At 33.0% G+C, this 27055-nt stretch overlaps 1 protein-coding gene and 1 long non-coding RNA gene across 2 annotated transcripts; one reads left to right on the forward strand and one right to left on the reverse strand.

Annotated features, from left to right (window-relative positions):
* The first annotated feature begins 1438 nt into the window (after nucleotides 1-1438).
* Atf6 (bZIP_ATF6 domain-containing protein ATf6) lies at nucleotides 1439-26972 on the forward strand. Its single transcript, XM_075312116.1, has 3 exons — nucleotides 1439-1683; nucleotides 11036-12567; nucleotides 22923-26972. Exons 1-3 carry the CDS (start codon nucleotides 1656-1658, stop codon nucleotides 24588-24590), a joined length of 3228 nt encoding a protein of 1075 aa, XP_075168231.1. The 5' UTR covers nucleotides 1439-1655; the 3' UTR covers nucleotides 24591-26972.
* LOC142240406 (uncharacterized) lies at nucleotides 21327-22282 on the reverse strand. Its single transcript, XR_012723266.1, has 3 exons — nucleotides 21935-22282; nucleotides 21765-21870; nucleotides 21327-21699 (listed from the first exon to the last, which is right to left on the reverse strand). It is a non-coding gene; the product is annotated as an uncharacterized LOC142240406 (long non-coding RNA).
* Nucleotides 26973-27055: the final 83 nt, after the last annotated feature.

Raw genomic sequence — 27055 nt, forward strand, 5'->3', positions numbered from 1 at the left:
CGCCATGGAAGAAAACAGAAACGACATCCCAAACACTTTCGGTGAAGTTCACGAATCAGTGCGCAACAAAATAAAAATGGTCAACAACAGAATGGAGGCGAGATACGATCGTGCTGTAAATACTGAGGGCTTCCAAGAAGAAGAATTGGTTCTGCTATTTAACCCGCAACGAAAGAAAGGACTGTGTCCCAAACTGCAAACACGGTGGGAAGGCCCATACAAAGTCATCAAGAAGATCAATGATGTTGTATACCGGATTCAGAAGGACGACAGCCCAAGATCAAAGATGAAAGTTGTACATCTGGAACGATTGGCTCCTTACGGAACAGGTTCTGTGCCTGTTCGGGACGAACAGGCTTAAGCGGGAGGCAGTGTTACGAATTTGATAATTATAGATATATGCTTATTTAAATTAGTTTCCGTTAATTTAAAATTTCAAATTGTAACGATAAAATTTCGCTATCACTTGTTGGAATCATGTATTCATTTTCTAGTATTTTCCTGAATTTCTTTTATGTTCTTTTGTTTGCTTATCGAAATGTTAGTTCTCTCTCTCTCATAGAATAGCAACCCCTTTGCTTTGTTATTCTGCATTCTCATTTCATCTCATTGTCTATTGTCATTGTTGTTGTAGTAATGCGAGCATATATCTATGTGAGTGTGTATGTGTTTGGTAGCCACCAGACGAACAACTTAATGGTCGTAGATCCTTCTAGCATTGTCAAAGAATGTTCTGGCGTTGCCAGAATATTGTAGTGCTACCAGAATGTTCTCGTATTGCCACACCGTCATATATGAAAGCGCTCGCATGCTGCTAACGAGTCAGTCTTAATTAAAGCGTCAAACGAATAACTTCAGTGTGAACGAATTGTAAAGTGTGAAGTCATAGTAAATAAATTGTAGATTGTCGTTATTTAAAAGAACTGTGTTTTAATTGTCGGGTAATTAAAAACGCCTAAGGGCCAGTTTCTCATTGTCTTGTTATTATTTATCGTGTCGATAAAACAGCTGATCCCATACAAAAATTTTACTAACCGGAGGTCTATCCACCGGTTAAAATTAATCGGAGGATGAGAAACTGGCCATAAATATAAAAACGTAACAATATTTTCAAATTTGATGTCGAAAAAATGTTTTTCTCGTCTGAAAAAAATATTGTGAAATTTGAAAGACATTACAATAGTGGATCATACGAATTCGAAAAACACAAACTTTTGCATTTTTAATAACTTTCGAACCATTCCAGTTTTAGTCATGAAATTAAATTTCTTATCAATAAGACCTATTTTTTTAGTAGGGCATTGAAGCAAGGTGGTATTTTTGGTGCTTTTAGCCTTTCGTGAGTTGGCATCACTGCGTGAAGGCGTTGCGCTACAATACTTTTCAACTAATTGAACATCATCAAGTAGTTAAAAGAGAATGAAAAATATAATTTATTTAATACCGTCTTCGGTCGAGAAACGTCGTTCTGCGCGTTGTCGGTGTATTTTAATCATAAAGGCAAATTATTGCCTCGTCGACAAAAGTGGGTCGAAAAAAATATATATTAAAAAATCGGCAAGAATTAACGGATAAATGGGAGAATATGTTGAAATTATCAATATAAACATAATAAAATAATGTCAGACTAAAGAATAAGAAAAGTGCAACGTAAAATGGATGTGGATAATGACAATTTTTACGGTGAGACAAATTACTATATGTGTGTTATGTTGTATGGGTGTTTGTGTTTGTGGTGATTCAAGCAAGTGTTCATCGTGTGTGTTTGCAATTATTTTGTAAATCAATTTGCATTTGTGTATGCGTTTGTGTATGGTGTATGTTAAGCAGATGGAAAGAAAAAGCTCATTCATAAGGTTGCAATAATTAATAGAAAAACCCATCATATTGGTAATGCCGAATTGTTGTTGTTCTTTAATACGCCCTTCACTTTTTCTCTATTACATTGCACAAATATGGGCCATGCAGATTTGTCTGGGTTTTAAAATACAAAAATATGTATCAGAAATAAACTGATTGAAACGACAGCAAGAATTTTATGTGGATTTTCAGAGTTTGGGCCTACCGTATGCAGTCCATAATTCCGTTTTATGTGCATTATCTCTATTCAATCAAGCATTGTTTGAGAACAGGTTTTTTTTTCTATCTTGTTCCTTTCACTTATGCCGTGATACATGTGCTTATAAGAGTGATGATGTGGTAATTCTCTCTTTTTGTCTGTTTCTCTTTTGCCCATCTTATTGAACGTTTTGTTTTTAGCCATATATGAATCCATAAATAATGTCGATTTTTCGCTGAAAAGATAAAATATTACATATTAATTATGCTTTTTAAAAATTGTTTTTTTATTCATTATATTTTAACATAAGTTGCGTTTTTTTTCTTGGGTTTTCCACTAAGCCTCTACATACAATATGGAAAAATATATGTAACGATGATTATATTTTTTTTATCAAATCTTGTAAAAATCATTAATTGTGAAATATTTCATCTTTCTAAATTGATTGACTCAAAAAAGTGACCGCGAAAACGTTCGGCGCGGTAATTCAACATAGCACCCATCAAACTGCTTATCTGCATGTAGGGTGTCCAAGTAACTATTTTTAAAACGGTTTAGGTTCACTTAAAGTTCTTAAGATCGGCTATTTGGCTTTTAATTTTGCCTAAGACCAGTTAGCCGGTTATAGGCCGGACTATTTTCGCTTTGAAAACTTCGGGGTTAAGGTGGGTATTTAGTTCGAATTTAGCCGCTAAAATCGTCATTTTTTCTCAATTACTTTTTTTTAATAATCCATTTTAAAGAATATAAACTATGTGGAAAGTGGCTTCTTTGGGCTATTCCCGATCAAGATTTAATAAAATTTGCATCAAAGGTTATACGTTTTTACAGATTCATTTTTGATTTTAGCGGCAAAATTCGATCTTAGTATACCTTTATTAAAATATTTCGATTTAAAAGAGATAATAAAATTCAATTGATGCGCACTTTCTTTATCATCAAGATGTAATCAAGATTTAAAAGGAATGCGTTTGTTTTCATTTATAATCTTGTTTATCTTAGAAAAATTTATCGCTTATTTTTAACTCGAAAACCGAACATAGTACCGGCCATAGGATCGGTCTTTTTAATTATATCGAATAATATGAAATCTTCATTTAAAGGTGGGTATTAAGTTCGAGTTTAGCCGCTAAAATCGCTAAAGTGAAAACTAAATCAGTAAAAAAGGCATAAAATTATACATGTTGCAAATTTTATTTAAACTTGATGGGGAATAGCCCAAAGCAAATTTTCACAAAGTTTGTTTTCCTTAAAGTGGATTAATTAAGAAAAGTAATAGTGAAAAAATTGCGGTTTTAGCGGCTAGATTGTGTAAGATTATGTAATTAATTGATTAAAAGAAGTAACGGCGGACGTAAGCCGGCTTTCGGAGCGGAAATCGAACATAGTACTCACCTTAAGATGCAAATTTGTGGATTTATGACAAAACCCCATAAGTCCAAAAACTCAATTTTACAGGAGAGCGAAAATACACCTTTAAGGGTCACACAAATATCTGTAGAAAACATCTGGAAATATTTGTGTGGTATACCTTTTCAATAGCTTATTTTTTCCACTTTACCAAATTCACCTAGCACCCCCGATCCAGAGAAAATTAGTAATTAAAAAAAAAATTTATTAAAAAAAAAACATATCTCTATTTATAGTGTTTTGTCGCATTGAATCCTGACTAAGAAAACAACACAACTGAAGTTAAATGTGCCTTTATTTGGATCTGTTCTTCGCCAAAACACCATGACTCGAGATATATTGTTTTGTAAAAATAGAAATTGGTCAATTACAGAATCCTTATGTAGACATGTTGTTTTGTCGAAAATATCATACAAGTATTTTGAATATATTTGACAACATAAGAAAATATGTTTTTTTGTCAATATAAAACTTAAAAATTCGATAGTTATGTTGTTTTTCAGATTATATATCTCCAGATCTAGGGCAGATATTAAAAATCTGTAAAGACAGAAAGATGCGCATTCAAAAACTATACGCAACATAAAATTCTTGAGAAATTGTCCTATCACGACTTATGGGGGTTTGTCATGAATCATTTACTTTAAAATCTCTCAGAAGTGGACATGCACGGTCGCCTAATTTTTGTCCACATATGGGAAGTGTCCAGTTATGAGATGTTAATTTTAATTAAAGGTTCATTTTTTAACACGAACTAGCAATGGGAAACGTTTTATGCAAATGAAGTACACAATTTTACTAAATTCGAAGTTTTGAATAGTACTGAAATCATGCTCATAAGTTTCAAAAATTAGAAAATTTTGTTTAAATTGTTTTCATCATAAACTTCGTATAATGGTAAAGACATTTTAACAATATTTAAATCTAATTTGTACCTTACAAATGTTTTAATGTTTATTTTAATGAAGTAAAATCGGGGCTAATAGGACCCTGCCAACATTTTTTTGAATTTGGGGGCGCTTCTGAGAATCCCCAGTACGTCGAAAACAATCATATACGATATCAAAAACTCGTCGGAAAAGCGCCGTCACTATTGAGAAGTTGTACCACGCCAAGTTACTACAAAAAGGTTTCGCATGAGTGCAATTATTAGGTGCCTTTATAGATCAATTTAGAACGACGCCAATAAGAGACCCTCCAAACAATCAGAAAAACCACATTTTAAGATAGTGGTAAAAGAATCATTGTGGTCGAGTAAAACACGTTTGTTTAGATATTTATTAATTTTATTAATCATTTAAAAATTCTTAAAAATATAACATTTATACCACTATCACATCACATTTAACATAATTTTTTGCATTAATGATGATGTAGAGTTACAAGTAGCGAGTTACATGTTGCAGCGTCTATCAGCCAGTGTTTTTTTCCGATGGAGGCAGCGTGTCTGTAAAATATTTGAAAAACAATCACTTTATTCCATTTGGAAAATCAAAAATTGTTCAACACACCTTTCACAATTTTAAGCGTAAAATCTGTTTTCAGAACTTTATTTTCGTTTTTATTTAAATAAAATATAACAATCTGGTTGCGCTTGGCGTTTCACAAAAAATAAAATGGCTTTTGTAAAAGTAGTAATGGCAAAATACATGTATGAAGTACATTTTGTACTTTATGATACGCTGCCCCCCATCACAGTAGGATGGTTGTAGTGACATTTACGAGTCTGTGGTAGCGATGAAGATGAAATGGAACTTTGAAATGCTGGCAGGGGATAGGGGTTGATATCAAAATAGGACATTTTTTAAATTACAAATTCGATTAGAAAATTGGAACCAATATTAAAAGGTGTGGCTGAGATATATTAAGTTTTAACAATTGCTAACAAGTTTTATGATGGATCATACATATGAATTCACTTCCCAAAAACTATTGTTTACAATTTGTTATTCTATAATTTAGCGCAATGAAAATCAAAACCACAAAATCTCCTAAAACCTCTGGTATGGTCCTAGTAAAAATATTTGTTTTGGAGAATTGACACAATTAAAAGAATATTAGGTGTTGTAGGACAATATTGTATGCATACATATTTACATTACCGATGTAATATGGTCCGGTTGTTGAAGTATTTCCTCATTTGCAGTTGTTTTCTTTTTAACTAATCAGCAATAGAGATATCACATATTGAAATAGATAATATTGTACTCTAAACTTATCTTTAAATCTAATTCAATACTATTTCATAAATTCGTTCTTTATTTGTGGGAGTAATAAGATTGTAGACATACACATCTTGCAAGTAAAAAATATTTATCTGCCTATTGTGAAACGAAATGGTTTTCAGTGTACATTATTTTGTTCTAGATGTTAAGAGAATCTTATCAGAAAACAAAACGAATACAGACTTGTGTGATAAGGAAACCATATAACATTTAGTGTATCCTAAAAAGTCTATAGAGAGTATCACTCACCCCTTGCTTATATATTCGTATTGAAAGTATTACTTTTCAAAGTATGGTAATTGAATTCTCTCAATCCTACCATAAATATAAATGTCTAATAGTACCTAAAATGTCCAGTTTCTTTGTCTTTTAATCAATTAGTATCAAAAGGACTGAAATGAGTATTCCATCAAAGTAAAATATTTATAATTATAAATGGAATGGCAGATATACCATCTATCTGTAAACGTAATAAAAATCAAATAGTATCTTAGTATTTCAAAGAATTGTAAGGCTCTTATCACTAGCCCGTATATGATTATAAAATTCAATAGGGCAAGATGGAAAAACACGTGGTTGAATATTTCTATTATTCCTATGGGTATTCCTTTTCAGGGTTTTTATTTCTCGTTTCGTGTAAATAGTAGGCGTGTACATAGCTATAGAACTACAAATCAATTGAGATCAAAACAAACCGTGGCCTTTAGTCATTAGGAAGCCAAGAGGTGGAATAAATGAAAAATAAGAAATAAAAGTGAAAATTTGTGGTACTGAGGCTGTATGACAAAAACCTATATAAACCGTCCTACATATAATATTAGTGTTTGCTAATAACACCATATTCTAAAGATGGAATTACGTATAAACCGGCATTTGTAATCACTTTGTGCGTTGATGGTAGTGTTGAATTTTTCCATGTGAAGCACACAAATCGAGTATTTCCTATCAAAGGAATAACTTGATTTCACCTTATCTTCACCCAGCCAGATCTTAATAGAGACTATGGAAATGTGGATTAGCCAACACTGAAACATATCTATAGTCAGGCTTGTAAGATGGGTATCTGGCATTTTCTTTTCAATAGCATAGTAATACCAATTCCTTAATCCTCAAGTCCAATTAGCTCGCATTTAAAATTGTAATTAATGTAATGTAATTGATTTGGACGAAAAACCAGCCTGCGTTGATATCAGGCTAACATAAAAATAATATCGGAAAGAGGACTTTAAGATCTATCTTTTATATTTAAATCTGGATCCCCGACTTTTTTCATTTGGCTACAGTGGTCACATTTCTCTCGAGAAGCAGTGCCTACCCTTTTTTACCAGGCCATATATTGAGACTCCCAACTCATCAATTTGCTATATCCATTTTTACCATCGGATAGAGGACTAAAAATCTATTTTCCCATATAAATCCCCGTTTTTTTTCCATTTGGCCACAGTGGTCATATTTTTCTCGAGCATTAGTGCTCCCACTTATTTCAACACATTTTGCAATATCCGTTTTTGCCTTCGGACAGAGGCCATAATACTCGTATATATCTTTCATATATAAATTTTGATTCCAATCTTTTTCCATATGGGCTCAGTGAGAATACTTCTCTCTGTTTCGTATATGCAATATTACTACGATTTTATACAAATCGAAAGCAATTGGTTCAGTGTATCCTTGATTAAAATTTGGTTTTTCTATCTCTTCCCGTTTGACCAATTTATGCCAATTTCTATGGCGGATTATATCGCAAATATTTTTTTGTATTCCTATATAACTCATGTCTTCACATAGAGGTGGCGCTTTATTTTTACTTACATTCTTTTACACAATAGTTGGAATCGATACGAAACTTTGGATTACATCCGGTGCATATACTCCAAAGAAGGCGACGCCGGTATGGCCGGAAATATAATCGCCCTTATTCCTGAAGTCGCCCTCGCTCTCGCCGTCACTTTTTGTCGTCTGTCGCTTTTAAGTCGTCTCGTCATTCAATTGGTATTCCTGTGAAGTGGCGACGAAGACGATTACTTTTTGTACCAATTACATTACTCGGTAATAAAAGGCCGGTATCACTAGAAAACAATCAGCTGATGTGGAAAAAATGAATTTTAATTTTTTCGGTTTAAAATATTTTTATTTCCGATGCACTTCTATGTCGGAAAATCAAGAAAAATATTTATTTTGACGCGGGAAAAAATGTGGATATATATTCAAGGACAGTAAAAGCTTCCAAAGCTATAAAAATGGAGACGAGGCTGAGATCAATGGCACAAGGATCATCATGAAATAAAACAATCAGCTTATATACAAAACTGAATTTTAATTATTTGCGTTTAAAATGCTATTTGTTTGTAATCCAATTTTGACTTGGAAAATCACAATTGGAACGACGTTGACTTTATGTACCCATAGATCATTCAAAGTTCGTGAAGGACACATTTGTTATCTAAGTTTTGCGCTAAATAAAATACATTGGCCTTGAAGGGTTTCTATTAAAAATAAATGGAATTGAAAATCAACACGTTTACTTTAATTGTACAGTGTTCTTTTCTATGATGTGAAGGTGATGACCATAACTGCTATATATACAGATTTTTTCCCATTTTTTGTAATTGTTGAAGATTAGTCACTTTACTTCTTACCAATTTCTATTTTTTAAATTTATTTTTCAATTGTTCGATTAATAAAGCCTAAAAAAAACTTCTTCAAAAATTAAACACTAAACTCGTCGCTGGTAAATTTAAAGGCGACGAAAAGCGACGATATTGCCGACAAAAAGCGACACCAGGAATACCGATTTTCTTCGATAGCAGAATATATCCACGAACGGAATACCAATTAGTGGCGACAGAGGAAAAGCGACAAATGGCGACGGCGAGGGCGACTTCAGGAATAAGGGTGAATGACTACGGGTTCTGGGCTTCACAAGGTGAAAACGGGCGGACCACAGCAACAATATATTTTTATAACAAAACTTTATAGATTTAGTTCAGAACAAAATATATCATCAGTTTATATTTTAACAAAAAAAAATCTATAAAAATACAAAAATAATTGGTTCAATCAATTTTTAACCATAACAAAAAATTCACATAATCAAATGTATATTCTTTGATTTGGACTCAACACGAAATTAATTGATCCACTTAACATACAATTACAAAATTATTTGGTCGAATTAAAAGTTTAATTGATATTTGATTTGTTATCTTCTAAAAAAGAAATTAAGTCAGTAAATCCCATTTGAAGATATTTTTAATTTCAATTTTGAAAAAATATAGGTGATATTTTTTTCGGTGTATAATAGAAAAACACATCTGTGATAACAACACAAGTTTGACTGTGATATTAGATTAAGTTAATTATTCTTGCAGTTAGTAAATATGTGTTCTATGTCGTGCTGTAATAGTGTCGTATTAATAGACGTATATATTTTTTGCATAAGTAATTGACTAAAATTGAATGTAAGTTAAACTTTTATGGAAAATAACAGAATATAGGCTAAGCTCTAATGTAATTCCATATGTTGTTGCCAGATCCAATAAATAAATCATCCCTGATGAGGCTGGAAATAATCCCAGCGAAACGTTGGATGGAAATAATGGAATAATTCAATTCTTGCTTTATTCGCATTTTAAAGTGACCTTGAAAGCCCATTAAAAAACAAAAGCTAATAATTAAGGAAAAAGGTCGATAAACTAAATAAACTTACAAATCAATTTCATATTAGGCTCGAAATTTACTAAAAGTGATTTTGAAAACATTTTTTTATAAGGCAAACCTTTTTTTATAAGGAGCCACCGTGGTGCAATGGTTAGCATGCCCGCCATGCATTCACAAGGTCGTGGGTTCGATTCCTGCTCCGACCGAACACCAAAAAGTTTTTCAGCGGTGGATTATCCCACCTCAGTAATGCTGGTGACATTTCTGATTTCCTTTTCATTGAGTTTAACATGGAATCGGGCAGCACTCAGTGATAAGAGAGAAGTTCACCAATGTGGTATCACAATGGACTGAATAGTCTAAGTGAGTCTGACACATCGGGCTGCCACCTAACCTAACCTAACCTAAGGCAAATGACAGTTGAATCTAGTTAAAGTGGATTTTTGGAAGTGTAATGTGAATGAGGTAAAAGGCTAAAAGCAACTATTTTATTTAATAGTTGTTATTAATAAATCTATGTTTGAAACACAAGTACATAACCTGTGTGAATTCTGCACAATAAGTTAACAATTTTGGAAATAGCGAACCAAAAAAAGGCCCTTCACTAAATCAATGATGATAATCATACAAGAATTTTGTTTTTGTTATATTTTTCGTAAACACCACTCTACAATTCACCTTGTTGAGATGCTGAAATCTTTGAATTAATTATGCAAATTCAAGATTAAAGCATAACATATTTTCTGTGGTGTTTTATGTCATATCATCACTCTGTATGAATGTGTGTATGCAACAGTCTATTTTTTTATGAGTATTCTTCACCGGTTTTATATACCACATAAGGTCAATATGTTTTGTGAAGAAATGTACTGAATATTTCTCCTGCAATGTAGAGATTCAATCCGCACACAAAATTAGAGGATTCGAATTAGCAGAATTCCAAGCTACAAACAAGGTGAACCGAATATAAAATCTGTACGAATATATGTTTTTGTGACTATTGTTATTGTCAATAATTTGGATAGAATTCTACCAAAAATGGTAATTTTTTACTGTTTGGTAGATTGATTGTATTCTTGATGTTTTGGTATATTTTGCAAAACATTTCTCTCCAATTCAATCCAATTTTCTATAGAAATAAAATTTTGACAAAATTTTCTATAGAAATAAAATTTGGACAAAATTTTTTATAGAAATAAAATTTTGACCAAATTGTCTATAGAAATAAAATTTTTACAAAATTTTCTATAGAAATAAAATTTTGACAACATTTTCTGTCAAAATAAAATTTTGAGAAAATTTTAAAATTTTTACAAAATTTTCTTTAGAAATAAAATGTAGATAAAATTTTATTAGAAATAAAATTTAGATACAATTTTGTTAGAAATACAATTTTTCTCGAATGATTTCCACTTGCCGAACATCTCCATGTGTTTTTTATACCACTACCGCGGTGTTCAGCAATGTTTCCAGTATCATTAATACGATTTCTGAAACCATTGGTATTTTCCTGTCAAATATTACGCATTCTCACAATATTATACATTTACTCCAATATTCAGATGCAAATGCTTTTGGTGTAATGTAGATGATGAAAAACAATATTGCTGTTTATCTGTGTCTGTTTATTGCTGTGAAAAATAAAATTAATTAATCATTTTTTTTGCTTTCTAAATTTCAGATGAAATCGCATCGTTTATGCCTCAACCGGGGGATTATAGCCTCGAAGATTTAGATGAAATCATACGTTCTACTGATTCGCATTTGGACGCTTCTCTGGATTTGAATGCGTTTTCAAAACCATTGAATGAAAATGATGACTTTGATATGGGCGAAGCGGATGTGGGAACGGCTGGTCCGTTTTCAACAAGTTTGGACCAGCAGCAAGGTCACCACTCGTCTGCTAATCAAGAATTTCAATTTAACTTCTCGGCATTTCCTTCACCAGCAACATCTCATCTTTCTTCAGGTGATTACATCTCACCATTTGACACGCCTGCTCGAACATCTTCAACTTCATCCGTAGATGGTGATCAATTTAATCCAGACGATTTTATAAATTTCCTAAATGATGAAGATAGTAAATGCGACGACTTGACCCAAGATACCATACGCAAATTGAATGAACACAATGAACGAAATACCCCTTCGCCAACTGGCAGCTGCACAAGTTCTAGTGGTAGTTCAACCAGTGGCATTCAGAGTGATGTATCCTCAATTATCTCAATGTCACGGCATTCCTCAAATAGAACAGACCAGGAACAAGATGACCTTTCGGAATTTATAAAATTCAAAAATGATAAATCGGATGAATCCAATGGATTTGAGGTAGAGGAGACCAATGCTATATCAACACAAAATGATGGAACATTTACGGTACCCGTATCGCCTGTTGTGAACAATGATGAAGTGCAAACAAATAATACATTTATACCCGTAACGTTGCCCGTTTTACCTATGGCTACTGTGCAACCAATTCAATCAGTAAATTTCGTTCAGAGTGCTGTAATACCAGTGCAAACTGTACCATTGACTAAAGTTGTGACCCCAGTTGTGAATGTTAAGGCGGCTGTAAAACCTGTCTCTGCACCACAACCAACCATAAAGGTAGTTTCCAATGGCACGGGAAATACCAAAGTCAGCGCTCCTATTAATCCAAAACCAAAAACTATATTTCTTTCCTCGAATGATTTTAAAGCTTTAATGCAAAAAGTAAATCCAGCAAATGGGCAAGCAGCTGCCGGCAAGAAGCAACCTGCAGTAACCAATGGTCAAACACCGAAGATTATAATGAAAACTGCAAGTGGTAAATTCATAACCGCCAGCAAGATAGGACCAACGACACAAGTCTCACCTTCAAATACATCTTCGAATAATACACAATCATCTGGAACCTTGCCCACTAAATTGGTTAAAAGCACAGCAACTAGTTCAATAATCACAAAACATAATCCTTCTAAAGTTGTTACATCAAATGTCCGATCTGCAGCAGCTATGGCCGCCGCACGAGCTTCTCTCTCATTCTCAAAAGGATCGCGGGCAGATTTTAATGCATTACGTGCTCTAGGTGATGAAAAGTTGATTAAGAAACAATTGCGAATGTTGAAAAACCGTGAATCTGCTTCATTATCAAGGAAGAAGAAAAAAGAATATGTTGAACGTTTAGAAAACCACATCAGCAATTTGGAAAAGGAGAATTATTCCTTGAAAGGGGTAAGTAAGGGGTTTTATATATATAGAGATTCACTTTTGAAAGAAAATTGACATCCAAATTTTCCCATATCTGAATTGTAGCTCCGTTAGGGTGAGCAAGTTTCTAAAATAAAAGACCATACCAAAACCATACTGTCTGAGATCATATCTTCCAACAAATTTTGGCATAAATATATACTCAGACATTTAGGGTATGGTCACACTAGGCAAATATTTGACCAGAATGATTGTCAAATTTTGGATACAATATCTGGATACAATTTGTTGAAATCGCTCATATCGTGATGTTATGTATCCAATATGAGCTAAAAATGTTTGTTGGCTTCGTGATGAATTCTTTTTCTTTTCTGTCAAATAGTGTAACCGTACCGCCTAGTGTAACCGTACCGTTAGTCAGTTAGTTAACTCAAAAATTTTCGTAGACCGCCGCATATCTATCAACGATATAACTTTTTCACCTAATACAGTAAGAAAAACTAACCTGTGGGAAATGGATCAATGTATGACCACCAGGGTCTATAAATGACGTAGCGAGTATGAGTGCAGATGTCCATGCTATTCATAGATTATATACTCCAAGATCCATTTCTCACCGCATATTATCGTGCCAGCTCAAGGGTTCATTTTTTATACCTTAAACCACATAGTGGTCAGGGTATAATAACTTTGATCTGTCAAAAAATGTGACTACCAGAAATATTGATATATACCGATTGACTCAGCATCACCTCCTGAGTCCATCTAGCGCTTGGTCTCCGTCCGTCCGTCTGTCCATGTATTTGTTGTTCACAGGAATCCGGTCGCAATTATTTTTGGGCTCAAAGACGAACGCTATTGAATATTTTTGGCCATAAAGGCCTTATTTATTAACTGATGTCAATTAAATTTTGCACAAGGTAACCTTCCGTGGTATCAATAAAATCTGCAAAATATTATACAAATTGGTTCAGATTTTGATATAGGTTCCATATATATGCATCGCTCGATTTTCCCAAATTTGGCCATAAAATTTATTTATTAACCAATTTTGCTCAAATTTCAAATGTTGATGTATTAGCCGGTCGTATTTAGACTTACATGTAGCTCTAACATAATAATATTGTCCGATTTTTACAAATTTGGATTTATTACCCACACTAATTGAGCCATTTATTCTTTTTTAATAATTAACTTAATATTATTGGCATTCTAGGTATTAAATCAAGTATAGCCCCAAAGATCTGACATTTCTCTTCAGATTGACATAGAACTCCTATAAACATGTGCTCTTAATTTTCATAAATATGGAACTACGCTGTATCACCCAAACCTGTACCAATGATACCCTATTAATGCTTATGTTTACTTATTCAGTAGGGTGGTTTTGGGTATGATATAGTCGGCCTCGTTCGACTTTCTACCTTACTTACTTTTAATTTTTTTTTTTAAATTCAGATCCAAACAGTAATATGCTGTTTGACCGTTCGTAAAGAGAAAATACGTTCAAAATTTCGTATGGTAATTTGTATAATCTATGATTCAATTCGAAGTATTTCACAATATGAGTAAGTATTGACGGGGCAAATTTGCATATTTGAACATAAACGTAGGGTATTAATCAGAGAACGCAAACCCAGGAATGCATTTAGATATACATTTAGATATACTTCATGTGCGTGAGCCATAATCTCCCCGAGGGGTATATCATTTTTGAGATCTAGAGATAGACATATATTAATTTCAGCCACTTGTTAATGGCATAGAAACAATGAGGTTGCCTTAACAGAGTTGATAGAAATGATTGGTTAATCTGGTTAGTTTAGTTAAAATTTATACTTTTAAAGACTATACATCTATATATAAAAAAACTACTGCACCGATCAAATGCTCATTGTGACAGACGGCGCATTTTGTGTTTGTTTTTGAACCCTAACAAAATATGTAGGTTTCTTAGCGCTATAAGTCTACACACAACTTTTTTTCCGATTCAATCACGAAATTAATTGATCCAATTAATTTTTCAATTGAAATGTCTTCAATCACAGAAATGATAGTATACCTAAACCTCGCTTTGCGTCGATTCGTTTTGCGTTGTCTTGGAGTTACGTCGCTGCTGAATTAGTACTAGTTCTCACTTTACATAGTTAGATTTTTTTTCTGTGTATGCTGCTTTTCGCTGAAGGCGTGGAGTCCTTAATCTGCATGTAGTGGCATTAATTAGCGCGATACCGACTCATACCTAACACCTTTTTGTAAAACTAAAACAATATCATTATTTTTTAAACCCTATTTTCGAGATAAGCCTGCGTTATGTTGGATGCTGATTCAATCTCGACACCGATTCATATACATATAAACTTTTTTGAAAATGGGTGGGGAAGTTTATTATATACATTTTAAGAAATTAACCAAGGTGTTTGTGAAAGTATATTATTTATATTTTTGAAGTCTATTGAAGAAAGTAATTAAGCAACAGGTAAGACAGCCTCCTCACGACCTTGTGTATGCAAGGCGGACATGCTACCATTGCACCCTAATATAATTTGAGTTGTTTTAAGTATTTCGAAACCCTATTGACTTCTTTAAGTACTACTTTTACAAATCCTCCATTGAAGCCTTATCAACTCCCGATTTGTTCTTCCAACTGACATCATGGGACTAATTCCAATTTCTTACTTAAAAAACATGAATGCGATCAGGTGTTCCGATTTCGCAATCTTTGAACGCTAATCAAAACGCAATAGTTGCGTTTTAAGCAAAATGTTTTAGCAGAATACATATCCTTATCTCATTGCACTTAGGTGCTTCTGCATGCATACATACATACATGTATACAGTTTACTTTTTGGTTGTTGTCTTGATATTATTTAATTGTAATAGCTGGCTGATAAGTTTTGACAGGCCAATGGTACAACTAAGTTTGTAGAATAAAATTCAAAAAAAAAAAAAAAACAACAAGTTAGGAAAGTCTAAAGTCGGGCGGGGCCGACTATATTATACCCTGCACCACTTTGTGGATCTAAATTTTCGATGCCATATTACATCCGTCAAATGTGTTGGGGGCTATATATAAAGGTTTGTCCCAAATACATACATTTAAATATCATGTGATCTGGACAGAATTTGATAGACTTCTACAAAATCTATAGACTCAAAATTTAAGTCTGCTATTTAAATCACTAGGGTGGAACACAATGTTAGTAGAAAAAAAAATTGGGAAACATTTAAATCTGAAGCAATTTTAAGGAAACTTCGCAAAAGTTTATTTATGATTTATCGCTCGATATATATGTATTAGAAGTTTCATTTTTACAACTTTTCGACTAAGCAGAGGCGATTTTACAAGGAAAATTATGGTATTTTGACCATTTTTGTCGAAATCAGAAAAACATATATATGGGAGATATATCTAAATCTGAACCGTTTTCAACCAAATTTGGCAGGAATAGCTACAATGCTAATTCTACTCCCTGTGTAAAATTTCAACTAAATCGAAGCAAAAAATTGGCCTCTGTGGTCATATGAGTGTAAATCGGGCGAAAGCTATATATGGGAGATATATCTAAATCTGAACCGTTTTCAACCAAATTTGGCACGAATAGCTACAATGCTAATTCTACTCCCTGTGTAAAATTTCAACTAAATCGAAGCAAAAAATTGGCCTCTGTGGTCATATGAGTGTAAATCGGGCGAAAGTTATATATATGGGAGATATATCTAAATCTGAACCGATTTCAACCAAATTTGGCACGCATAGCTACAATGCTAATTCTACTCCCTGTGCAAAATTTCAATTAAATCGGAGTAAAAGATTGGTCACTGTGGTCATATGAGTGTAAATCGGGCGAACGATATATATGGGAGCTATATCTAAATCTGAACCGATTTCAATAAAATTTGGCACACTTGACTACACTTCTAATTGTACTCCTAGTGCAAAATTTCAACCAAATTGGGGTAAAATTCTGGCTTCTGGGACCGTATTAGTCCATATCGGGCGAAAGATATATATGGGAGCTATATCTAAATCTGAATCGATTTCAATAAAATTTGGCACACTTGACGATAGTACTAATTGTTCTTCTTGTGCAAAATTTTAAGCAAATGAGGGTAAAACTCTGGCTTCTGGGACCATATAAGCCCATATCTGGCGAAATATATATATGGGAGCTATATCTAAATCTGAACCGATTTCTTCCAAAATCAATACGGTTCTATTCTAAGCCAAAACACATACTTGTGCCAAATTTGAAGTCGATTGGACTAAAACTGCGACCTAGACTTTGATTACAAAAATGTGTTCACGGACAGGCGGACTATATCGACTGAGAAGCCCAACCTGAGCATTTTTGCCAAAGACACCATGTGTCTATCTCGTCTCCTTCTGGGTTTTGCAAACATATGCACTAACTTATAATACCCTGTTCCACAGTGTGGCGCAGGGTATAAAAAGAATAGCAAAAATAATAAAAATAAGAAACACACACATATGCTATTTGTTTGCAAAAAGACTGAATAATATTTGTTTTATATTTTTGCGTCGTAACCATTTCTACATATAATGTATCCACACATGAGTAGCTGCTTATGCTTATAAACTTTGCAGTAATGCCCCCATGCTTCTCTTACTCCTTTTCTTTAGAAAGCACCTTCTCATTAAGCACATTTTACCATTACTAACATTTTAAGGCATTAAACTGACCAATAAGGAATATATGGGTCGAGTTCATTGAACGCATATAGTGAGGTAGAGAAAAAAATATGTTAAAGTAAATAAAAACAACAACAACCTTCGGCTAATAGTAGTAATAACAACTTTTTTTTTATAAATATTTAGCAATTGTATGAAAGTTAAAATCTTCATAAGTTACTTGAATAGTCAATAGAGCTTTTGGAACGGTGCGACATAAATTTAAATAAACATGGCTAAAATACCGGTTGTATACGCATCCGACATGCATGAGTCAATGGCGAAAAACTGACTGTCTTAGTCATAAAGGTTAAAGTGAAATGTCTACCATAATTAACGACATACAATGGAAGTAAAAAATGGAGCATACTTGTAGGGCGAAATCGATCAAAGTGTATGTGCTTTCATATTACTCAAAAAACATATTTATCAAGAGTAAATTTCGTCATCTTGGGGCCTGTTCGAAACCGAAACTTTTTACTACGGCGAGAAAAAAATTGATAATTTGCTGTACTCATTTCTTTAATAATTAAAACTAATTTTTATTTGTTTTGAGATAATCAAAATATGCCAAGCCATGTGATATTGTAAATTTCTAGAATTTTAAACAAATGTTCTTACTTAGCCCCCTGGGCTAGTGAAATTATACTCCCCTCGATTTATGTCAAATTTTTACCAGTGGTAATAAAAAGTTTCGGTTTCGAACATGTCTTTGATTTTTAAAACGTCTTTTCGACCTCTGCTGCTATATGCATTTACGATCGTTATAAAGGGTGATTTTTTTAGCTATTATTTTTTTGGCAACACTGGCTTAAACAGTCTATAAATTAACAATGGTCTATAATTTAACAATGACTTTTATTATCAAAATGCATGTTCTGTTAAGAAAGTTTCTTGCGCGCTCATTTTTTCTCAATGGGTACATAATTAAGCAGAATTGTCGATTTTGAAGACAAGATCAGCCAGAAGCTTCCAATGCATACAGAAAAAAGTCACAGTTTGGTGCGGTTTATGGCCTGGTGTCATCATTGGGTCATACTTCTTCAAAGGTGATGTGAGTTCGATGGACATTTTATATCACGTTTAGAGCCGGTCCGTTGGCCGCATAGAACGTGCGATTTAATGATTTTAATTTTAGTCTATATTTGTGGGACTATGTTAAAGCTCATGTTTATACAGTCAGGCTGTTGTAACCGAATAACCATTTCTAGTTATAAGTTATTAGTACTAACCACGGTTAGATATTAAAGTAGTTTTTAAGTACTAAGTGCATTCATTACCAGTCCGATGCTCGCTTGTATCACTCTGCCATTTACAACACAAGTCCGCTTCAATTGACGCATTGGAGCACAACATTGAAGCGTTCATTTAGATACCGGCCGAAATGTTGCAAACAGTATGCCAAAATTTAATTAAGCGTGTGCAATATTTGAGGCGCAGTCGCGGTCAATATTTGCTTGCATAATATAATCTTCAAACATTAAATTAAATTTTTTGAAAAATTTTCCTATCACTCTTAAAAAATCACCCTTTACGGTATATGTATACGGCCGATTTACTCAATGAAAATTTTACTTGTTTATTTGCAACATATTTTATAAATAAATACTCAATGAAAAATATGACACGATCAATGTAAAATGCAGGCGCCAGAACCTTTTCAGCCGACTATTGCAATTGTCCACGTTCTACATTAAGAGCGTACAAATTGTTGTAAGTAAATAATTTAATCATTCACTTGTAGTAAAATTATGACACTCGTCATTTAAGGAATATTTAACTCTAAAAAGGCTTTCAGCTATTGAAGTTAACATACGATTTCTTAATTTGTTTTTAACTATGTGGATCATTGAAAATGCTCTTTCAACAGAAGCATGTGAGAAAGGGTAGCGACCAGAGAACTGCAACCGGTGGCTTTTTTTCGTATTGCAATCTTACCCACAAAATGACACCAATTACCATGCAATCTTTTACATTGATACAAATGCGAGAATAAAAACACCACTAGTATATACTATTATATATATATATATATATATATATATATATATATATATATATATATATATATATATATATATATAACAATGTTCGTATGCAGTGTCTTTGCAATCTTAAACCAACCGACATCGTAACAACGCTCGGTAAACAAAAAACGAGTGTGGCACTTAAGTGTGATTGCACTCAACAACAACAATTACCAGCAATTGGCATTAGCTCCAGAGAATTGAGAGAGTACCAAATAAGAGAATACCAAACTGTTGCGATATGGGTAACCAATTTGTGTGATTGCTTTACTACGGTGTTTTCGAGAGACCAACACTCATACTAACAAACACCGACAGTCGTCGGTTGCATTGGATATTGGTGGTTGAAATTTTTTTTTACCAATTGGTGTTTTATGATTGCAAATATTGGCGTTTACTAAATACACTGGTCGGTTGCGGTAGATCGCAGCCGTTCTCTGGTAGCGACAGTAATGCCAATACATAGTTGCTTTTAGTTAGATACTTGTTTTGAACTCCCGCGTCCTTTTTTCTTCAAATTCATGACCGAATTCTTCCAAATTTGGTTGATTATTGTTTTACTTCATTAGGAGTAAGATATTTGTCACCCATAAAAAACCCAAATAAACGTTACCCTAAAAATCCCCCCAAATGTGTATAAACCCCTAAATTGGGGAACCCCCAACATGGCAACACTGGTCGCACGGCAGCTAAATATTAGCATTGGGTACCACCACCCAAGGTAAACAGGCATTTCTACCTATAGTACTTTTCGTACTTTTTACTTCGTAAAATACTTAGTTTTTGGCAATATAAAAATTTGTACAGTATACTTTTTTAGAGCCATTTATTTCGTTCTTTCGTACTTAGTTTTTTTGCAATATAAGTATTTTTTGTACGGTGTACGTTTTTTAGAACCATTTATGTCTTCCTTGATTTGAGAATGCCTTTTCCTCAAAAAAAAAAAAAAAAAAAAAAAAAATAATAATAATAATAATAATAGGGCTGTTTTCTTTTTGCACTGGATATCCTAAGCGGTCACGGACTAAAAGAAAACAGAGTACTCGTTTATCCAGGACATCTCCAAAAAATATGCAACACTGTCATCAGCTGTTTAAAAACAATCACAGAAAACAAATGAAATCTTAAATTTTTAATGTATGAAATGCTCAAATAGTTATAAATATGTACTGCTGCGATTATTCATGACACTGTATCACTTTGAATTTCATGATATTCGATAAATTAGTCACAATAAACTGCTATTGTGAATCTAAAAAGCGTCACTATATCAAAATGCAATCTGGTAACACCGATTCGATTTGCACTGATGAGATGTTCGGGATAGAACACCAGTGCAACGATGTTCTGGATAGCCCATACAAATTCTGCATCCAGTGTTAAACGAAAACAGCCCTAATAATAAATATGGGCATACTACTGCCAGCGTATTAAAATCGGAGTTAGTAATAAATTTAAATCCAATTTTTGCCACAAGAATTTCCACAGTTTCAGCAATTTGAAAATACTTTACATTCAACCGTTTATGCCTGCAAATTGCTTTTGAGTAAAAATTTCAAAATATTATAAAACATACTTCAATATGATGTTTTCATGACTTCCCAATAAACACAAACGTTTGAAAAATGCTAAATTTCAACAATTTTTCAAACATTTTTTCAAAGGATTAGGGTAATATTCAAGTTGAGAAATTGTTGAGAAAATCGCGTTCTCAACAAAAAACAGACATTACCCTCAACAGTGAAATTCAACACATTAGCAATAATATCTCAAGTGTTATCCTCAAATTGAAATGCATCGCTATTCAATAATTTGTCAAACAATTTTCGATGCGAGTCAAATTCAAAATTAACATCGTTGCAAATACTTTTCAACCTAAATTTGTATGAATGATATCCCCACTTCAAATTGAAAGTCAAAGCCAAAATTCTATGAATTTAATAATACACTAAACTACATAATACACTACAATACCAATTGAAAAATAATAATCTTATTAAACATATCAACAAATAAGAACAAAAAAAAAACAACAAACAACAAAACTTTAAATATCTTAAACATTATTAGTAAACACTTTTGCATTGATAATTCGATTTCCTTCCTTTTGGTGTCATAAAACAGCATTAAAATGTATTAACATGCGGGCAATTTGAAATTAGGAACGTACTGGACCTCGTGTTAGAATTGATTTCCAGCAGAAGGAATTCACAAAATATCAATTTTAAACTGCTAATAGCATATGAATTAAACTGACGATGTGATGCACATTTTCATCCAGAAGTTGTTGATTTCAACAATTTGTTGTTTTTAACAATTTTAATTGGTTGCACTTGTAATGTTTCTGGAAACTTTTTCTTGTCGATAAGTCACTCATTTTTCATTGGTCAGCTCCTTAATATTTGCAAGAATGTATCATCCAAAGATTTTAGTTTTCTGCAAAGAGATTTAAATTTAGTGACTTCTCTAAAGTGTTGATTTAATTTTTCATATTGACGTACCAATTATTATAAACTATTTGAAGCAGTTCCAGTTAATTGTCCACAATTTTTTCATTGGTCAGCTTTTTAATGTTTTCAAGAACGTAGAATCCATAATGTTAGTTTTCTGCAAAGAGATATACATTTAGTGACTTCCTTAAAGTTTTATTTCATTTTTTCTTTTCACTTACCTATTTTTATAAACTATTTGGTTATTTGTCTAAAATTTTCCATTTTTTTAATTTCTTGCAATTGACCACGAACTTCGTTGCACAAATAAGTATTGAAAACCACATGGTTTTTTCGTTGCATTTAAGGGTAGTGTTTTGTCAAAGTTTTCTCATATTATATTCAACACCTTTTCAAAGATTTCGTCAACATTTTGGCAAATTGGAAGTAATTCGCAAACAATTTGAAGATGTATTGAAGATGAGCTATTTCAAGTCAAGTTGAATTTATGTTGAAAATTATATTTACTCTCAAACTGAAAAGTTGTTGCATTTGAAAGACGCTCATCCTGTGTTTATTGGGTTATGATATTAAAAATAGTTTTTTAAATCAAATCTAAGGATCCTGTAGGTGTATTTGACATTTACTACGTTTTATACGTTTTTTACGTTTATATGACATTCTCGACGTTTACAACTTTTTGACAGTAGAAAACCCAAAAATTGCTAATCGGGCCATATCTGTTCATTACGCTAGATTATGTTCAAACATTGCCCCAAACCGCAACACAGAGCTATCGGATATTTGTTAAAAATCTAATAAATTCTATAGTAGCCTATTAATGAAATTGAAATCCCTTTTTATAAGGCAAATGACAGTTGACATCTAGTGAATGTGGCTGTAATATGAAAGATATAATACATATAAGCCTCGTGTGTCGGGCCCGGAACTTTTTAGTTAACTCTTTCGAACATTTTTCTATCGGCTGAAAATAATACAAAATTGTAAATTTGTGAATGGATAAAATGCGGCTGCTGGGAGATCTGCCAATATGGCGAGTGGCTCAAAAAAGGGCCAAGGGATCATAAAAGATCAAAAAATGAATGTTCATCCAAAAAAACTTTTACAATAGAAAATATAATAAAGGTCATACAGATTATAGACTTTATTGTCTACTAATTAAAAAATAGTATAACTTACGTTAATGTTTTGTTTTCGTTTTTATTGCAGGAGAACTCTTCACTACGTTCACAACTCTTGGCCTTTGCTCAGTCCTGTAATTGCAAACACGGTAATGTTAGCGAATTCATATTAAATACCCTTAACATGAACAACAAAGATGTAGGAGATGATGCGACAACAGTATTAAATGCTATAGATACATCGTTTTTATTGAAAAACACCAATCATGATTTAGATTGTCGCAATGTATCCTCTCTTACTGCTGGCGGTACGGGAAAAACCACACATCATGTTAAAATAGCCCCAAAACCAATGAATGCCAGTTCATCTATTAACAAAGGATTCAAACAGCGTATGACTGCTGCTACTGTAAAAAAGAACGTAGCTGTATTATTCGCCATGGCCTTCATGGTAACATTAAATGTGGGAAATTTCCAAAACTATTTGAACAAGTCAGCTTTGGAGAATGCTATGGAAGTTAATGCTGGTTCGGGCGTCAATACAAATGAAGCCGATTCTGTTGTCGTATCGACAGGTAGACGTTTACTTTGGGTGCCCAATGAAAATGAATTTCTTGAGAAACATAATCGCAGCAAACGTGAAGCTGAATTCGCTAACATGCCGCCACCACCACTACATTTTTTGCGGCCTATTAATCGTACAGGTGCCACAGGAGATACATTAAATGGTACGACCACTAAGGATGAACCACCTATAAAGGCTATGAAGTATGGACCCTCGGCTTATGGAAATGGAACGAATTGTGCTCAGGAAAATATGCGTTTGGCTAGAAACTTACACAAATGGATTGGTGGCAATGATTATTTGAATTTGACAGGACCGGAAAATGACTATGAGATATCGGCAACGTTTAATATTGGCTCTAAGGTAGATCATCTGGATTATGAAATTGGTATGAAACAAAAAAGGAAAATATATTTGGATTCTAATGATGATGGCGATGAAATGGCTTCAGTGGGTGGTAAACAGAAACGTTTCGATATGGAGACAGGCCGAGGTAACTCATTGGAGTTATTCAAACCCCATATAAGTGAGGAATATTTGAGACTTTTCAAGGGTATAAAAAGACAAGATGATACATTCTATGTATTGTCCTTCAATATGGATCATATTTTGTTGCCGGCTTCTTCGTACAATAAAAGTTCTCGTCCAAAAATGTCGCTAATGTTGCCAGCCGGTGATCCCTCGTTGAATGGTGACATTGTTCTTATGCAAATCGATTGTGAAGTTATGAATACCACAGAATTGGAAATCAAATCGCATATGATTCCGGAAAAACTAAGGCCCTTAAAATATGGACCAAATGTGCGTGTACGTCCAAATGATGTGGCAAACAATGATACCAAACAACAACATCGTGATAATACTGGTAAAGCCGAGAGTGATGATGGTATACACATTAAAAGGGCACACGATGAAATAAAAGTGAAACCATCAGTACCAAAAACCTATTTTATGATGGGTCCCAAAAACAAACCATCTTCATCGGCTGAAAAAAGTAATGAAAACACCACGGTGGGTGTGAAGAAAAGGCCCACCATAGTTAAGTTTAATGCAAATGATAGTATCATTGGTAGTGGAGTGTTGAATGTACGTAATTCGACATTATTTACTCGCATGAAGGAAACAGTTGTAAATGGCGCTCCAAATGGATTTGTCACCACAACTGTACCGGAAGTTAGGAAACTAATCTAAATTTCAATTTCAAAATGTTCTATTTCTAGTTTGGGTAAAAGAAAAAATATTTCCGTAATGCAAACATAAAAGCAATAAAAACCTTTCAATATTGTATTAATTTCTCGTGGTAATAAATATTTACACTCAGATCTCATACCGTCTAACAATTCGTTCCAATTTTTATCTGCATAAGGATGTTTTATAAAAAAAAAGAAAACCCTATATGACTACCCTATGATGTATTTTAATAACATGCCCAAATTAGAAATTAGAAAACAACATATGCACATACAGAAAAATCCATCAACATCTTCTAATATTTGGTGGCTTACTAGCAATTGTTACAATTTTGTTGTAAATTTGTTGTAAACAAAAAATGTATTAACAAATTGTACGCGAATGGTATTATTTTGGAACCACACGCTTTGGGTCGTACAACACTCTCTGGCGCCAAAATATAATGTCTGGGTATAATTCGTTACAATTGATTAAAAAAAAATGAAAATATTTACGCAATCAAATTTAGAACTGGTAGTTATGCTATTATCAGACGGTATTGAGGGAATTTCTTTGGGTGTATACTTTTCGTAAAAATTTTAACCGATTTCATACATCCTCTTGAATACTTTTCATTAGGGCAAAATATTTTCAACAATATCGTGTTATGGGTGGAATATACCATTTAAGTGTCGCATAGCATTGGCTAACTACTGATAACAAAAAGCTAGCTTCTCACTTATGATGTGCAAGTGAATCTGCCCAGAAACGATATCAAGGTGGTTTCACCGAATGCAATAGATGGGAAATGGGTACTAAATGTGTGTCTATACACTTTTTTTAGGAAAAAACTCAAGACCTTTGTTCGTTCAGCTTTTGTGTTACCTTGCTACTTTGGGCTATAAGCCCCCTTAGTACGTATAAGCATTACACATAAAGCAGGATACTGACAGTAGGATTGATACTCAGGCACAATTGACAACTCATGCACTAAATATTGCTCGTTGGCTAACTCTCCTATCCAGCAAAAACCCATCGAAAACATTACTAGATCTAGCATTAAGTTTAGATGGGACCATGGTTTCTTTCTGTATTTCAAATGTCGGTGTGGTGAACGCCAATAATTATTTTCAGCGGTGGTTTATCGCCTCTCATTAATGTTGGCAATATTTCTGAGGGTTTTAAAGCTTCTCTAAAATGGTTTCCGAGCAATGTTAGGTCCCTTGTCGTCGAGCTAAACATAGAAACGGGCAGCACCCAGTGATAAGTTCGCCAATGTGGTATCACAATGGGGTGAATAGTCGAATTGAGTTTGCCAGTCACTATACCTAATTTAACCCATCCTCACTATGATACATAAAAACGCCATTCGGCTTTAACTAAAATCACTCGATTGCTGAAGGGCTGATCACAATACCACAACGCCATATAGCATTATGAGTCTAACAACTACCAATGCAGAATTCCCCTTTTCGATATTGCTTTTCTACGCGACTACAAGGCAACTGTGGCATTCTTAACCTTTGCTTTAAACCATGTTATTTGGTAATTAACTTTTAAACATCGAAATGGTCCTTGAGTGTACTAAGTAAATGTCCTTTCCTTATTTCTGCTTATTTAGATTTTAGTTTGTGGAATAAAGCTTGTATACGAGACCTTCTACAGCGATCAACATTTCGATAGTATTTGCAAATTTTTTTCAATTTCGTTTTCTTTGATATTTAGTTTTGATTACTTTTTTCTCGCTGTATATATATGATAAACAATTTTTAAAATCAATTCAACTCGTAAACAAGAACTCCAACCGAATGAAAAAGAATACAAATTATTGTATATTTAGGAATATTGCTCTTTACAGTTTACACATAAAGGAGTTTTTGTTTTTCCTGTAATCTTGGCTCAATAATAATCTTTGAAAAAAATCATATACCATAGGATAATAACATAAAAACAATAGAATTTGTAATTGTTTTTATACACAATAATTTAGCCAATAAGTTTTGATCAATATAAAATACATAATAATGGTAATTTTAAGCATTTACTACTTTAAAATGATAAGTTATTTGTTTTTTTCTTCATTATTTGACTGTTAGCAAAAAACAATAAAATTACAAAATTTTTGATTTTCCCTCCCCTTAAAACTGTATTTTTTAATAAACATATATTTTTTCAAATTAAATTTTAGTAGTTAACCCTTATGCAATATTATGTATGTTTGTGCAATCGTATCGGTTTTAATGTATCGTTGATATGTCCATTTATATTAGTTATAAAATAACTTATGTATCTTTGTTTTATTTATTAGATTAGTTTTCATAATTTAATTATATTGATTCATTTACTGTGTATATACTTATAAAAGATATAGATTTACTTAATAAAATTTATTACAAAACCCTACATATTTATATCTATTTGGCTTAAGAGGCAAAAAAAATTGGGTAAAATAAAATATAGTTTCAGATATCACTCTTGATATCTGT

Source organism: Haematobia irritans, chromosome 5 (genome assembly GCF_050003625.1).
Source record: "Haematobia irritans isolate KBUSLIRL chromosome 5, ASM5000362v1, whole genome shotgun sequence".
Lineage (NCBI taxonomy): Eukaryota > Metazoa > Arthropoda > Insecta > Diptera > Muscidae > Haematobia > Haematobia irritans.

Bases quoted from the DNA above. Each gene is read 5' to 3' on its own strand.
- Atf6 (XM_075312116.1), top strand. From the start codon at position 1,656: ATGGATGTGGATAATGACAATTTTTACG. The intron at 1,684-11,035 runs GTGAGACAAATT...TCTAAATTTCAG, and splicing joins GGATAATGACAATTTTTACG to ATGAAATCGCATCGTTTATG. The intron at 12,568-22,922 runs GTAAGTAAGGGG...TTTTTATTGCAG, and splicing joins AGAATTATTCCTTGAAAGGG to GAGAACTCTTCACTACGTTC.